Genomic DNA, 14,213 nt, shown 5'->3' with positions numbered 1-14,213 from the left:
AGTATTTTTACTCACTGGCCACTTTATTAGAAACACCTACCTTGTGTTTCCACTCACTGGCCACTTTATTAGAAACCTCTACATTGTGCTTCCACTCCCTGGCCACTTTATTAGGAACCCCTACCTTGTGCTTCAACTCCTTGGCCACTTTATAAGAAACCCTCACCTTGTGCTTCCACCTACTGGCCACTTTATTAGAAACACATAATTAGTATTTTTACTCACTGGCCACTTTATAAGAAACCCTCACCGTGTGCTTCCACCTACTGGCCACTTTATTAGAAACACATAACTAGTATTTTTACTCACTGGCCACTTTATTAGAAACACCTACCTTGTGTTTCCACTCACTGGCCACTTTATTAGAAACCCTCACCTTTCAGGCTACCATTACTGTTTCTTCAACTAATCTGGCAACCGAACAAGCCCCCAAGCCCAGTCCGCTGCTCTAATTGGCTGGTACAAATGGACTATTAGCCAGTATTAGTGCAGGAAGAGAGTGATGCCCTATCCAATCAGAAGACACGGAGCCTGCTCTGTAGGGCGTCACTGACGTCAGCGGCAGGGAGGGGCTGCCTGTCTCCGTCTCGCCGAGCATCACTGAGAGCGAAATTAGCAGAAGCTGATCCTGCAGAGAGCCAGCGACACGTTTGGAGGAGAAAACAATGGCATCAAAATGTCCTAAATGTGACAAAACGGTGTATTTTGGTAAGTGGTGGGGTTTTTTTAATTTATTTTTGGTCACATTTATTTATTTTTATTATTTCTTTTCAAGCGTTAAGAAAAGCCCAGTCCTGACATAATGGCGTGACTGACACTATAACACTGACCATGCAGCAGCAGTGGTCACTTTATCCTAGGGGCGTTTCTTTTATTGGTCTTAGTGGTGTTTCCTGTACGAAAATCAGGAGATTAGTATTTGATCCCGGTGTAATCTCATTTAATCTCACGCTAATCACGACATTAGCCACCTCTCCAGACGTCTGTGTTGCATCATTCCGTATTTTATGACATTTTGTGTCCCCTAAATCAGGGCTGTTCCTGCAGAGCCTCCTGTGGTAGATGTTAAATGTGAAATATAGTTTGTGAATAGAGCTGTAGAAGTGGACTGGATTATCCTGCATAAGGAAACCCTGTAGCATTAGTGTTTTAATTAGAGGTAAAAATGTGACAAATACAGCTGTGGAGGAGGATAATTAGCTAGTGTATGTGCAGAATAAAAAGCCTTCAACATGGATCATCTACAAATTATGTCCTTACAAAAGCTACACATTTAAGAAATATACCTACAAAATAACATTTTTTTATTCAGTCACATTTATCAATATTATTTTAGATGGAGCTGAACAGGAGCAGTGTGGTCAGCAGCAGCTTTTAATTTGAAATTCATAATAAAAGTCACCCTGAAATGACAGCTGGGTCATTCCCCAGAGAGAAATGTCACTGTCAATTCAGGACCAGATGAAACTACATGGACCATCGGCTCCCTGGACACCCACCTTCCCCCTATACTAGCCCAGTGCAGCAGTTGTGCTGGCCAGTTATACTGTCTATATGAGGATACCATGCTCAGTACCACACTGGGTCTGTCCATATGTATTTGGACAGTAATAATTCTGAAATGAAGCTACAAAGATGTGATTGAAGGGTAGAAGAAACATTGTATTAACCATTAACAGTAAAGCCAATGTTTACACAGTCCCTTGATCTTTACCGGCTCAAAGATAATTGGACAATTATTAATATAACGATTATTGATTATTTTCGTAGTACTTTTTGTGGGGCTTTCTGCTTCAGTTTTGGTTGAGGTGACTGACATTCCATTTCTTTGACTTAGGAAGCTCTAGGCTTACTTTCATGGCATGTGTTGGGTCATTATCTGTAAAGTGAAGCACCATCCTGTCAGTCTTGCAGTATTTGACTAAATCTGAACAGAAAGCTGCACATGCTGTCATATTTATCCTGCTACTTTGATCAACAAGAATATCATCAATTAAAAAAAAAGGGACCCAGTTTCACAGGCAGTCATACATGCCAATGCTATAATAGTGCCTCCATCATGCTTGACAGATGATGTGGTATTGCTACAGATTGTGAACCCTATCCTTTCCTTCTCCATACTTAAGTTAATGTTGGTTTCATTTGTCCACAGAATCTTATTTCAGAACTGGGCAGGCTTTTTAAAAAAGTTTTTTTGAGTTTTCTATCAGTCTTATCTGACCTTTCTGTTGTCAAGTGTTACCTGTGGTTTGCATCTTAAACTAAACCCTTTGTAGTTACAGGCGCCTTGATTGTAGTCTTTGACAATGATACGCCTACATCCTTGAGAGTGTTTTTGACTTGACTATATGTCATGACGCATTTCAAAGAATTCTGCATTCAACCATTTTTTAAGCTGTCTTCCAGGCCTTTTGGTGTTGCAGAGCTAGTTAGTGCATTCCTTCTTTTTTTATTTATTTTTCTCATTTATTTTTTTTTATTTGGCCTCTTCTGCTATCTCTTGGATAGGTGTTGTATTTTCAGATATAGATGGCCTTGCCAATTGCATCGATACCTCTTTGGACCACAAATTAAAAGATCCCCTGATCTGCTATGAAATTCAATACATGGAATCAATTCCCTATTATCTCCTCAATTTGTCATGATACCTGGTTGATACATGATACATGAAGCCACACCTGACCAGGTAACTGCTTATTTGTTAGTTGTCCATTTGAGTCTGTGAAAATGGCAAGACTTGGCTATACTCTATGTATTGATGTCAAATAATCAGTTCTGATAAATATAGCTCAAAAAATATTTGGTATCTCATTCTTAACTTTCAAATTTCAATTCAATTCAAATTTGGACCATTTCTATTTAGTCCATTCATCACAAAAAATTCCAGATTCCCATTATGTCAGAAAGTGGAAAGGAGATTTATTAAAGCTGAGATCTTACCTGTATTCATTCTAGATCATTATGCATTTTATTAAAGGTAATATATTAACTTTATTTCTTCTAAGTGATTTTATTAAGGCTAAGATTCTAAATTAGAATACCCTGTCTTACCAAGACTGAAAATCTCATATACTGTAATTAAAACATTATATGATTTGAAGTGCACACATCAAAAACACATTACCCTCACATTTGGATTTTAACAAAGGGCCTATCTAGTCTAGTCTTAATTATAACATTTTGTTATATATATTTTTTGTATTAAGTTATATATTGTCTGACAAAGACCAAATCTGTAATACAGTACTATATAAACAGAAGTATTGGGACACACTCTTCACCATTGAATTCAGGCGTTTCATTCCGTCCCATTGCTGCAGGGGGATGATATTAAGCACCTTGCCATGCAGTCTCCCTTTACACACATTAGTAAAAGAAAGGTTGTTTGTAAAGAGCTCACTGAATTCCAGCATGGTTCTGTAATAGGATAGCTTCACTGCAACGAGTCAGTCTGTGAAATTTCTTCCCTCCTAGATATTCCAGCATCAGCTGTGAGTGGTGTTATTAAAAATGTAACTGAGGGTCTTGCTACTGTGGCACTGTGAATTTCCATACTGTGGGACTAATAAAGGATAATCTTATCTTATTGTAAAGTGTTCAGTAAACCATAGCAGCTCAGCAATTAAAGTGGCCGACCACATTACAGAGTGGGGTCGCCGAGTGCTGAAGCGCATTACTACACTGACTCAGTAAGAGTTCCAAACCTCCTCTAGCATTAACATCTGCACAAAAACGGTGTGCTGGGAGCTTCATAGCAAGGGTTTCCATGGGCATGCAAGCCTTACATCACCAAGCACAATGCTAAGCGTCTGTTGAAGTGGTGTACACTATGTGATTTTTTTTATTTATTCATTTTTTTCCCCCTCCCCTAGATTTAGCTCAGATTCTCAGTCTGTGCTGGTTTGCACTAGTCTTTTTTGTCAATCAGAGTCGACTGTTTGAGAGAGAGAGTGTGTGAAGTAGTGTGTGAGAGGCGCAGACCTAAATATTTGACCAGGCAGAGCACATCAAACATTTATATATTTTTTTCAACCTGACTCTGAGTGAAGTCTCGTTGTGCATACTGGACAGCAACTCAATCTGAATGGGTTCCATCAATAGACTGTAAAAAACTGAGCATGGGACGTGCAGGTTTAAGCAGCTTCTTATTGTAATTGTACGTTCCACCTTAATTGATGCAGCAGCTACCTTCTGGTGCGAGTACATGTCTGGTAATGCTGCGCAATTTAAGGTGGAACGGAAATTCATATAAAAGGCCATCATCTACGTCATGCATTGGGTAGTCTGGATGTGCTGTGCTACTCCCCTTCAACTCCCTCTGCAGTCTGTACAGACCATGCTAACATGCTGTCACCCAAAGGTGCAAATGCTGGCGTGAATCTGTGTCTTTTGGATAAAATAAGGCGTGTGTTCTGGGACGTGTTCAGTTCGGTTCGGTAGTGTATGATCCCTAGTTGTTTAGTGTGCGATGGACATTTTACCCTCACCATAAAATTCAGCAAATCTCAGTGGGGGATTCCCAGTCTTTTTATAATCTGCTATGACTTTAAAAGTCGTGTTAGATACCCAAGGCTTTTAACACACTGTCACTAAACTCAGGAGCAGTGGAAACATGTTTTGTGAACTGTGACAAATCAAGCTTCTCTATCCAGCAGTCTGAAGGACAAATCTGGTTTAGCGAATGCCAGGAGAATATTACCTGCCTGACTGTATTGAATCTATGGTAAAGTTGAGGGTGGAGGGATACTGCTATGGGGTTGTTTTTCAGGGGGTGGGCTTAGACCCCTTAATGCTTCAGCATACGAAGACATTATGGACAACTATATGCTGTATGCATTATGGAAACTGTTTGGGGAAAGCCCTTTTCTGTTCCAGCATGACTGTGCCCAAGTGTCCAAAGCAAGGTCCATAAAGGCATGGTTGGGTGCCCTGACCTCAACCCCATCAAACACCTTTGGGATGAACTAGAACGAAGATTGCAGGCCTGGCCCTCTCGTCCGCGTCGCTGTCTGATTTTACACATGCAAAATATCCCACAGACACACTCCACAATCTTATGTAAAGCATTCCTATAAGACTGGAAGCTGTACTTGCTGTACTGTAAAGGGACAGGGGGGCAACTACATGTTAATGCCTGTGGATTTAGAGTGGGATGTCTTTGAAGCTCCTGTAGGTGTAATGCGTAGGTGTCCCAATACCTTTGTCCATATAGAGTATATTTGTTTGTAAACATTTTGTTTAGGTTGTCGTGCTGTTTTTTAGTACAAGTGACGCTCAGCAGTAGCAGCACAGTAAGCTTAATGAAGTAATGTAAGACCAGCAGTTAGTGCTGTAAATAATTCAGTGTCCAGCTGGTCCACTGCTGCAGTTCTCTTCCTGGTTTGATGGTGGCAGAGCTGAGCTTGTTGTGTTTTGTTGTGTTTTTATTGCGAGGCAGCTGCTGGCTCTGGTGTAATCAGGTTCATCACAGGCTGTGGAGGAAACCGGAGCAGAAGACAGAGCTTCAATTCCCAAAAAGATGCTCTTTTTCATTATAAGCACATCTACCCACCTACTGTCTCACACTGCTGAAAGAGAGACCTTCAGAAGTGCGTGTGTGTGTTTACATGTGGTCAGGCTTGAGCATGGTGGGCAGGGGCAGTCCTTGCAGTAGAGGGAAGTAAGCAGTCCCCTAGAGTCCCATGAGCCTCTCTCATATATATATATATATATATCATTCCTTGAGGTATGGACTTATACCCAATACCTGTGAATAAATGTATTCTGTGGTATCTGGCTTCAAGACATTACCAGTAGATCCTTTAAGTCCTCTTAAGTTGTGAGGTGGGGCCTTCATGGTCACTGATCACATCAGTGAGCCTTGGCTGTCCAAGACCCTGTCATCGGTTCAGCGGTTTTCTATCCTTAGAGCATTTTTGGTAGGTACTGACCACTGCATGCTGGGAAAACCCAACAAAACTGATGTTTTGAAAGATGTTCTGGCTCAGTTGTCTAGCCATCACAATATGGCAAAATGGCTCAGATCCTTATATTTGCCCATTTTTCCTGCTTCCAGCACATTAACTTCAGGAACGGACTGTTCATTGGCTGCCGTAGTGTGAATGGCACATGCAGGAGGCTCAATGGTGGTGGGCACAGGCTGGAGGTCAGGTAGCAGGGACACCTAGTCAATGTCAATCTCATGCCAGCACTAAACCAGACAGAACGAAGGTTCAGATCATTTATTAGTTATGTCTGTGTTCTATGATAAGGCCGAAACCATGTCTGAACATTTTAAAGAATCTGATTCTTATCTATAAGTTGGTAGTTCCTAGGGAATAAATCTGGGAGGCTATAAAAAAAAAACGAGGAGGAGTTTGTGGAGGATGTTATAGTAGACTTGACACAATAATGATAAACATGTATTCCAATTAAAATGAAGTTCATGGTAGATAAGACAGGTAAGGCAGGCTCAGATCAAGAGCAGCTACATTGTTTATGCTGACACCAAGGGTCAGGATTAAGTCAAGAGAGAGGTTGTGATAATGAGTAGGCCCCATTTTATTTTGAGAAGCAAATACAGTCTTAAATAGATTCCAATGCTGTACTCCATGGATCTTGTACCTTAGCAAAGTCAACATTACAATCTCTAATGATTGTTACTTTGTCAGTAAACACTACTAGGTAAAAAAAAAATCCTGTAGATTGTGATTAATGAGAATTAACTACAACGTAAGGATTTTTTAAAGAGGAGAAATTGGTTGACACAGATTAATAAAGGTAAAGGTGCACATATTTGTCACTGTACACTGTACAGCGAAATGTGTCCTCCTCATTTAACCCATCTGTGGTAGTGAACTAGGGGCAGTGAGTACACACACACACAGAGCGGTGGGCAGCCAACTCCAGCACCCGGGGAGCAGAGAGGGTAAAGGGCCTTGCTCAAGGGCCCAACAGTGGCAGCTTGCCGAGCCCGGGAATCGAACCCACAACCCTGTTATCGATATCCCGGCGCTCTAACCGCTGAGCCACAAAAATGTTGTTTACATTTCTACAAAAGCCTTTCATTTTTCTGAAATATGGAGTGGAATCCATGTGGCAGCTAACAGACATTCGATTCAGCCAGTCTGTGTCAGCGACTGACTTTCCTACACTGATGGCTATCTAATAGAAATCTAAAAATGTGAATGAAGAGAGAAACTCCATACATAAAAAAATAAATAAATAAAAATTAAGATTTAAGTATTAAATCTGCTTTTCATAAACCTAAAAAAAATCAGTTTCAGTTCAGGTTTCTGATGGTATGATACAAATGCAAAGCAATAACCTTCAAATTCATAATGACATGACTCTAACTTCATCATTTTTACACTGACAATAACAACTCTGTTTATTGCTCTCGCTGGTTTCGGATGCTCCCAGAGGAATGTGACTGGGATATTCTGGGCCAGTGCGATGCGACACTGACTGATAACAGTATCAGTGTTAATGCCGGACAAGGGAGCACATTTTCTGGAAAGAACACCCTGCCGCTCCGCCAGCAGCAGCTCCTCTCTGAGAGATTACCTGCATGGAATACCATGACTATAATTACAGTCGAATACACGCCGCCGTATGACCTTACATGACCCTCCAGATTCCCCTGCACATTCGCAAAGTCCACATTAGTTTGGTCGGATTAGTTTTGGATCTAAAGCATGGCTCTAAATCAATGACTCCTGTTTAGAACGTTCCAGGCAACGAGCCAGATATACACACACTCCCCGGCCACTTTATCAGAAACCTTCCCTTGGAACTCCAGCTTGCTAGCGTACAGTCAGAGACTGGTGTGTAGAAGCACAAGGCAGGGGTTTCTAATAAAGTGGCCAGTACGTGGAAGCACAGGGTGGGGGTTTCTAATAAAGTGGCCAATAAGAGGAAGTACCAAGTAGGGGTTTCCAATAAAGAGGTCAGTGAAAGTACCAGGTAGGGGTTTCTAATAAAGTGGCCAATGAGTGGAAGCACAGGGTAGGGGGTTTCTTATAAAGTGTCCAGTAAGTGGAAGCACAAGGTAGAGGTTTCTAATGAAATGGCAAATGAGAGGAAGTACCAAGTAGGGGTTTCCAATAAAGTGGCCATTGAGTGGAAGCACAAGGTAGGGGTTTCTAATAAACACTAGTTTTTTTTTTGTTTGTGTGTGTTTTTCTCACCACAGCGGAGAAAGTGACCTCTCTGGGGAAAGACTGGCATAAGTTCTGTCTGAAGTGTGAGCGCTGCAGCAAGACCCTAAACCCTGGAGGACACGCTGAGGTAAAGAAAAGAGAAAATGTGGGGTAAACTGCCCAGCTCTGAGTCAGTGTCTGTCTGTACTATCTACTGGTGTACAAAGAGTTTTTCATTGTCTTGGTATGAATCAGTGAAGTAAAGAGAAATATAAAAGCCACAATGCAAAGAACATGAATACTCCCCCATATGACAGTAACCTTCATCTGACAGTGTAATTTGCTTGTTTACTCTATGTTTTGTGTCTTAACCAAGCTGGTGCTTTAAAGCAGGGCCGCCAAAAAAGGTAAAGTCACATGAAGATGTTCGATTAGACCTAGCAAACACCCCCCCACACATTTCACCAAATGAGAGAGCACATTTTTATACTGTAAAAAAAACAACAACAACAACATTGCGCCATTAGATGTAGTTTAATCCATTAAACACCTGTCTGCTGCATTTGTTTCGTTTAGTTTATTTGACCCTTGGCCCACCACAAAAACTGCACCTTTGACCTAATGACGAAAGATAGAGCAAAGAAAGCACCATTGCTCTATAAGCTAACATTAAACATTGAACATGAAATATACTTAAAAATCTAGACCCAAACTTAAACGTAACTTAAATTAAGAGGACTTAATTCTAATCTTCACATTAATCCAAAACCTAATCCTAACCTTCACTTCAACCCAAAATAGAAACTTAATACTACAGTCAACTTAAATCCTAACCATCCTAAACTGGATCTCTGACTTTCACTCCTATCCTAACCTAATCCTAATCCTAATCCTACTCTTAACCTATACTTCAGTCAAAATTTAAACCTAATCCTAAATCTAAACCTAACCTTAACACTGGTGAGAGAATCTGGAGAATCCGCTGGGTTTCAGCAGATAGTTGGTTAATAATTTGAGAGTCTGTAGAGAAGCTATAGTGAACCCTGTACATAAAGTGTGGATATGTTAACGGTGCACTATAAATACATAAATAAATAAATGTAATTAAATTAAATAGATATTCTCAGACTTTTAAAAAAACATTTAATTTGTATAATTTGACTATCTAATAGGTTCTCTAGACACATTACTCTATTGATTAATTATTATTCATATTTAAAAATAATTCTTTCGTATCATATTTATACATTCAGTATCATAGTTTGATCCAAAGGCAAAGGTTTGTGCACCCCTGTTTAAATGATATGTGTTTGTTTTAAAGTGTTAATAATGTCTTTAAAGACAACTCAATCTCCTCTTTTTATGTGTCTCTATTAGGCAGCAGTGTGTTTTGTAGTGAGTAATAATAATAACAATTGATTATTAAACCAAAATTATGCCAATAAAGACGTTCTAATTATTTTGATACATAAGCAGAATGATTGAACATTGTGGATCAAGTGGTCACCACCAGCACACTTCAGCTAACCCCTCTGTAATGGTATGTTTTGTTTTCACAGCATGATGGAAAGCCGTACTGCCACAAGCCGTGCTACGCTGCCCTCTATGGGCCCAAAGGTGCGGTACATCTAATTAGCATGTGTGTTTGATGATAATTTGTAGTGTTTGTGTAAAGTAGGACATCTTCTCCCTCGATGCCACAAACACTTCATTAGAGATGCAGCATCAACAGCACAGCTTCAGACCCTGTACAGTGCTGCTCTATTTGGGTCACTGAATCAAACACAGGAGCGATCAGAGAGAAGTGAAAATTGATCGGTGACTGAATCTGGATAGAGGATTATGGTCTCCTTATTGACTTGTGTTTAGTAGTATCTAAGCTTAGAGGTATCTTTGAATTCTAGTCTATTCAAACTAGCTGAGGTTATTCTTGAGTAAATAGTGAAGAACTTTTTGTTGTTGTTTTGGATAAGAGTGTCTGCTAAATGCCTTAAATGTTAATGTAAATGGATCTGATTGTATCAGGTTTAACATGACTAATTAAATAGTTTTTCTCTCTAGGTGTGAATATCGGTGGTGCTGGGTCGTATGTGTATGAGACCCCAGTGAGTGATGGCTCTGCCAGCGCTGGCTCAGAACCAGAGCCAAAAGCTGAGGAGAAAAAATCTGTTCCTCCAACCCGGGGTCCGATAAAGGGTGAGGCCCTCAGTAATTATGAAAATCTGGTATTGTCAGCAATCCGATACCATAACATGAGCAAAACATTTTAATACCTTCTTTCAAATGCAAATACATTTGTCTGCTTCAAAGATGATTTAGCTTATCTTTAACTAACATTCACCTAAATTCCTATTAAATAACACAACTGAACTTAAATAAAATGTAATAGATTCTATAACCAAATATAAACATAATGTAAACCTAATCTTAAACCTAATCCTAGCCATAACTTCAAACCAAATCATAAACCTAATCTTAACCATAATTTTAAACAGAAAAAAAATCCTAATCTTATGTTTGAACAGATAGTTTGGTAATAACTTGAGCGTCTGCAAAGAACATATTGGGAATTCTCAAAATAAAACATCACTGCAAATGTTATTGGAATTCATAATTATAGTTGTTAAATAATCTTAACAGCACCATAAAATCAAAAACATTAAATGTCTTTAATTAAATAGTAAAAAATCTGAAAATGTATATGTTGGTATTTGTTGATTATTTGTGGCATGTAATTGTTATTCATAATTATGTGTGTATATCTGTGATTTGTTTTTGATACATTGTGATAATTAAGAAATTGAATTGGTAAAAGTATTGAATACACCACCCTAATAGTAATGTTACTATATCTGATGTGGCTGCTGTACTGAGCACCTGATATTTAATAAACAGTGTGTACAGCTGTTAAATATAAATATAAATAGGTATGTTAGCCTATTAGCTCCAGTAAAGATGCACACTATGTTTGGGGTAAAGTGGGGAAACTGGGGGAATCACAAATTTTTTTACTTTGTGTCATTAAACAATCCAGCATTTAAATGCTTCGCAGGACTTCTGTTTGTTTCCTATGTGGAATCTGATGTAGGCTCTGTTATGATCATCTTATGTTCTCTTTGTGTGTAGCTGCGAGCTTCTCGTCATTTTCTGGACAGCCAAATATCTGCCCGCGCTGCAGCAAAACTGTGTATTTCGGTGAGTTCTGACAGTTGTTTCACCTTGAATGAAACTGTTTTCCCCCAGTTCTGTTTCCTCTGGAGACTGTGGAGTCCCTGCTGAATACACTGTTCCATAAAACATCAAACGCACTAAGCCTAACTCCACGCATCTACTTCCAACATACATCCTGAACCAGTTTATAATGAGGCCAGGGTTTAGTACATTGAGTGGCATGTAGGATGTGTTAAATGTAAAAGTGGTGTATGTCTGCACACTGAGCTTCATCTTATGAATCTGATGTTATCTGAACTCTGCTTGCTTCTGCTAGCAGTATTAACTTAATGATCCCATGACTGAGGTGCCATTTCTGTCCCAAACATTATTCATATTTATTATGTGTGTGTGTGTAAAGTAAAGGCAAATTGAACACAAGTAAAGTGTTTGGCACAACCAGTGTGTATCTCCCAGGTAAATATCTTGAATAAAAAAAACCTACCTGCATCATGATTGCCAGTCCTGGCCCACTGCATAATGTCCTTTACCTTAAAATATGGTCATTAAGATACCCCAGTGATCCCTCCAAAGACCCATCCCAAAAAAAGTGTTCCCTTAAAAACTCCCCAATTGCCCAATGGTCCCCCATTCCCCAATGGCCACCTCCAAACAAACAGTCTCTCCCTTCAGTGTTCCCTGAAACACTACACCCCAAACAAAGACATCCAGTGTTCCCTTCACATATTGCCAAAACTTAAAAAATAAGGCGAATGTAATGTGTGTGTGTGTGTGTGTGTGTTAGCTGAGAAGGTGACGTCTCTGGGTAAAGACTGGCATAGGCCGTGTCTGCGCTGTGAGCGCTGCAGCAAGACCCTGGCCCCGGGGAGCCATGCTGAGGTGAGTGGCATTTAAATGAATTAGACCCAGCAGAATTTGTGACCTTTTTGGTGCTGTGGACTGAAATGCTTGATTTTGCAGAGGCATCTCTCCCTACTTGCAGCAATATACAGAATATTTCTAATGCAGAAATGTGTCTGGTACAGTTAGGTCTTAAGTAATTGGACAGTGACATGAGCTAAATTTGCCTCTGTGCAGCAATTTAATGGATTTGAAATGAAGCAAGATGTGAAACTGTTTACTGCCATGGCAACAACAGTGAAATATATAACAATGAAACAATGAAAACCATCACCCAAAGCTAAATTAAACACAAATACAAAATACTAATGTGTTTTTTGTTTGTTTGTTTGTCTGTTTTGTTCGTTTCAGCATGACGGACAGCCGTACTGCCATAAACCGTGCTATGCAGTCCTGTTCGGACCAAAAGGTACCCCATCTAACTAATGATACTTATTTAAATTTAAATGACCGGTCCTTTTTGCATCACTAAGGGCCAGTCTTCCACACCCATATTAAAGGAACAGCTCAGTCAACCTGCTAATTATGACAGCAGTAAATGAAAGAGAATAGCTAACAGTTAGCATTATGACATTATCAAATAACGTCATGCTGATTGAACACATTTTTTAAGAGATCTTGCTCTTTGGTAACAGCTCATACTGCACATTTCAATCAGCTGTTTCTAAAGCTTACAGTTCACCTGCTCACTGTTGGTTCTGACAACATCAGCTGAGTCTGAGGCGCTCTCGAACTCGGCAAGGCTCTGAAATATGCTTTGCTCTAATGTAGCTGTAGATCTGAACCTGTTGGTAAGTTATAACCTCTGGTGCAGATGCAGATGCCAATAGCAAAAAAAAAAAAGAGAGAGAGAGAGAGTTGTCTTTATTGTAAATGGTGTATGGTATTGTAAATCTAAAATTATTATTATTTTTTTTTCTTTAAAAACTGAATTTTTCTAAACAACATCTGAGTAAAGTATGCATTTATATAGAAAAAAGTCAAATACTGGTAGACAAAACCGCAAAAGACCAAGAGGCTTGTACTGACTCTCGGACAGTACGTTCTGTACTTCATTACTGACGAACAGTGTAGTTGTAAATTGGTGATTTCATGCAGAGTGCTGTGTGCTTGTTCAGGAGTGAACACTGGAGGAATGGGGAGCTACATCTACGAAGAGCCGAGCGCCGATAACCAGCCCTGAACCTGCGGTGCCAGGCTAACCCTGCCGAGACTTCTTCCTCATCTAGTTTGAACTAGTTTTATCCTCTGTATCTCGAATGTGTAGAACTAACTCGTCTAACATGTGCCAATCTCCTTCACTAATTAGCATTAACACGAGCTTAGCCTTGCTATGTTTATATACTTTGTACTTTTTATAACTAGAAGATCTGGTGTGTAGTTGACTGTGCTCGGGACTGAACAGTATTATTTATCTCAGTGTTTTTTAATGAATAACACCTGCGTGTTAGTTGTGGATGAGGCTCTGAGGCTTTTTTGGCCCACTTATTTATTGTTTATTGTGCCTGTTTTCTATTTGGTTAACTGTGCACCCACTTGCCTGTTACTGTTGATGATGTCAAAGAGTTTTGTACATTAAAAAAGTTACAGATTGTCTGTGTGTGAGTTTTTATTTTAATTATTTTACTAAGATTTGTTAGTTCCAGCTAACTAGGGAGTCCTGCTCTAGGAAGTAATCCAGGATATCAGTTGGAGATTACAGGTTTTATTAACTTTTAAAGTCTCAGCAAAAATGACAAGGTGTTGTGCAGTAAACTCCACCAACCGCAGAGAAGATGGATGGAAAATGTTCAATATTCCAATGGGATCACATTTCTTTCCAGAAATTGTAGAACATGAAAAACAAACATGCAGTTCTGAAACTGGTTCTGAACCGGGATCTATTAACTGGTTATGTTTCTAAAGCATGTTTGCACCCTGGCTGCACATGCACCACTAATGGTTGTAAACAGCAAACCTGTCTATACCACAGTGTTGTATAGCACAATGCATTGTGAATATTGTTTGTCCACTGTTATGCTG

The 14,213-nt window shown here is 39.5% G+C and overlaps 1 protein-coding gene across 1 annotated transcript; it reads left to right on the top strand.

Annotated features, from left to right (window-relative positions):
- Window positions 1-553: 553 nt before the first annotated feature.
- crip2l (cysteine-rich protein 2-like) lies at window positions 554-13,785 on the top strand. The gene is made up of 8 exons (XM_072656794.1): window positions 554-708; window positions 8,174-8,268; window positions 9,680-9,737; window positions 10,182-10,316; window positions 11,247-11,315; window positions 12,076-12,170; window positions 12,543-12,600; window positions 13,310-13,785. Exons 1-8 carry the CDS (start codon window positions 666-668, stop codon window positions 13,372-13,374), a joined length of 618 nt encoding a protein of 205 aa, XP_072512895.1. The 5' UTR covers window positions 554-665; the 3' UTR covers window positions 13,375-13,785.
- Window positions 13,786-14,213: the final 428 nt, after the last annotated feature.

Source organism: Salminus brasiliensis, chromosome 1, assembly GCF_030463535.1.
Source record: "Salminus brasiliensis chromosome 1, fSalBra1.hap2, whole genome shotgun sequence".
Taxonomy (NCBI): domain Eukaryota; kingdom Metazoa; phylum Chordata; class Actinopteri; order Characiformes; family Bryconidae; genus Salminus; species Salminus brasiliensis.
Note: the sequence above shows the minus strand (reverse complement) of the source record. Positions and strands in the feature narration are given on the sequence as shown.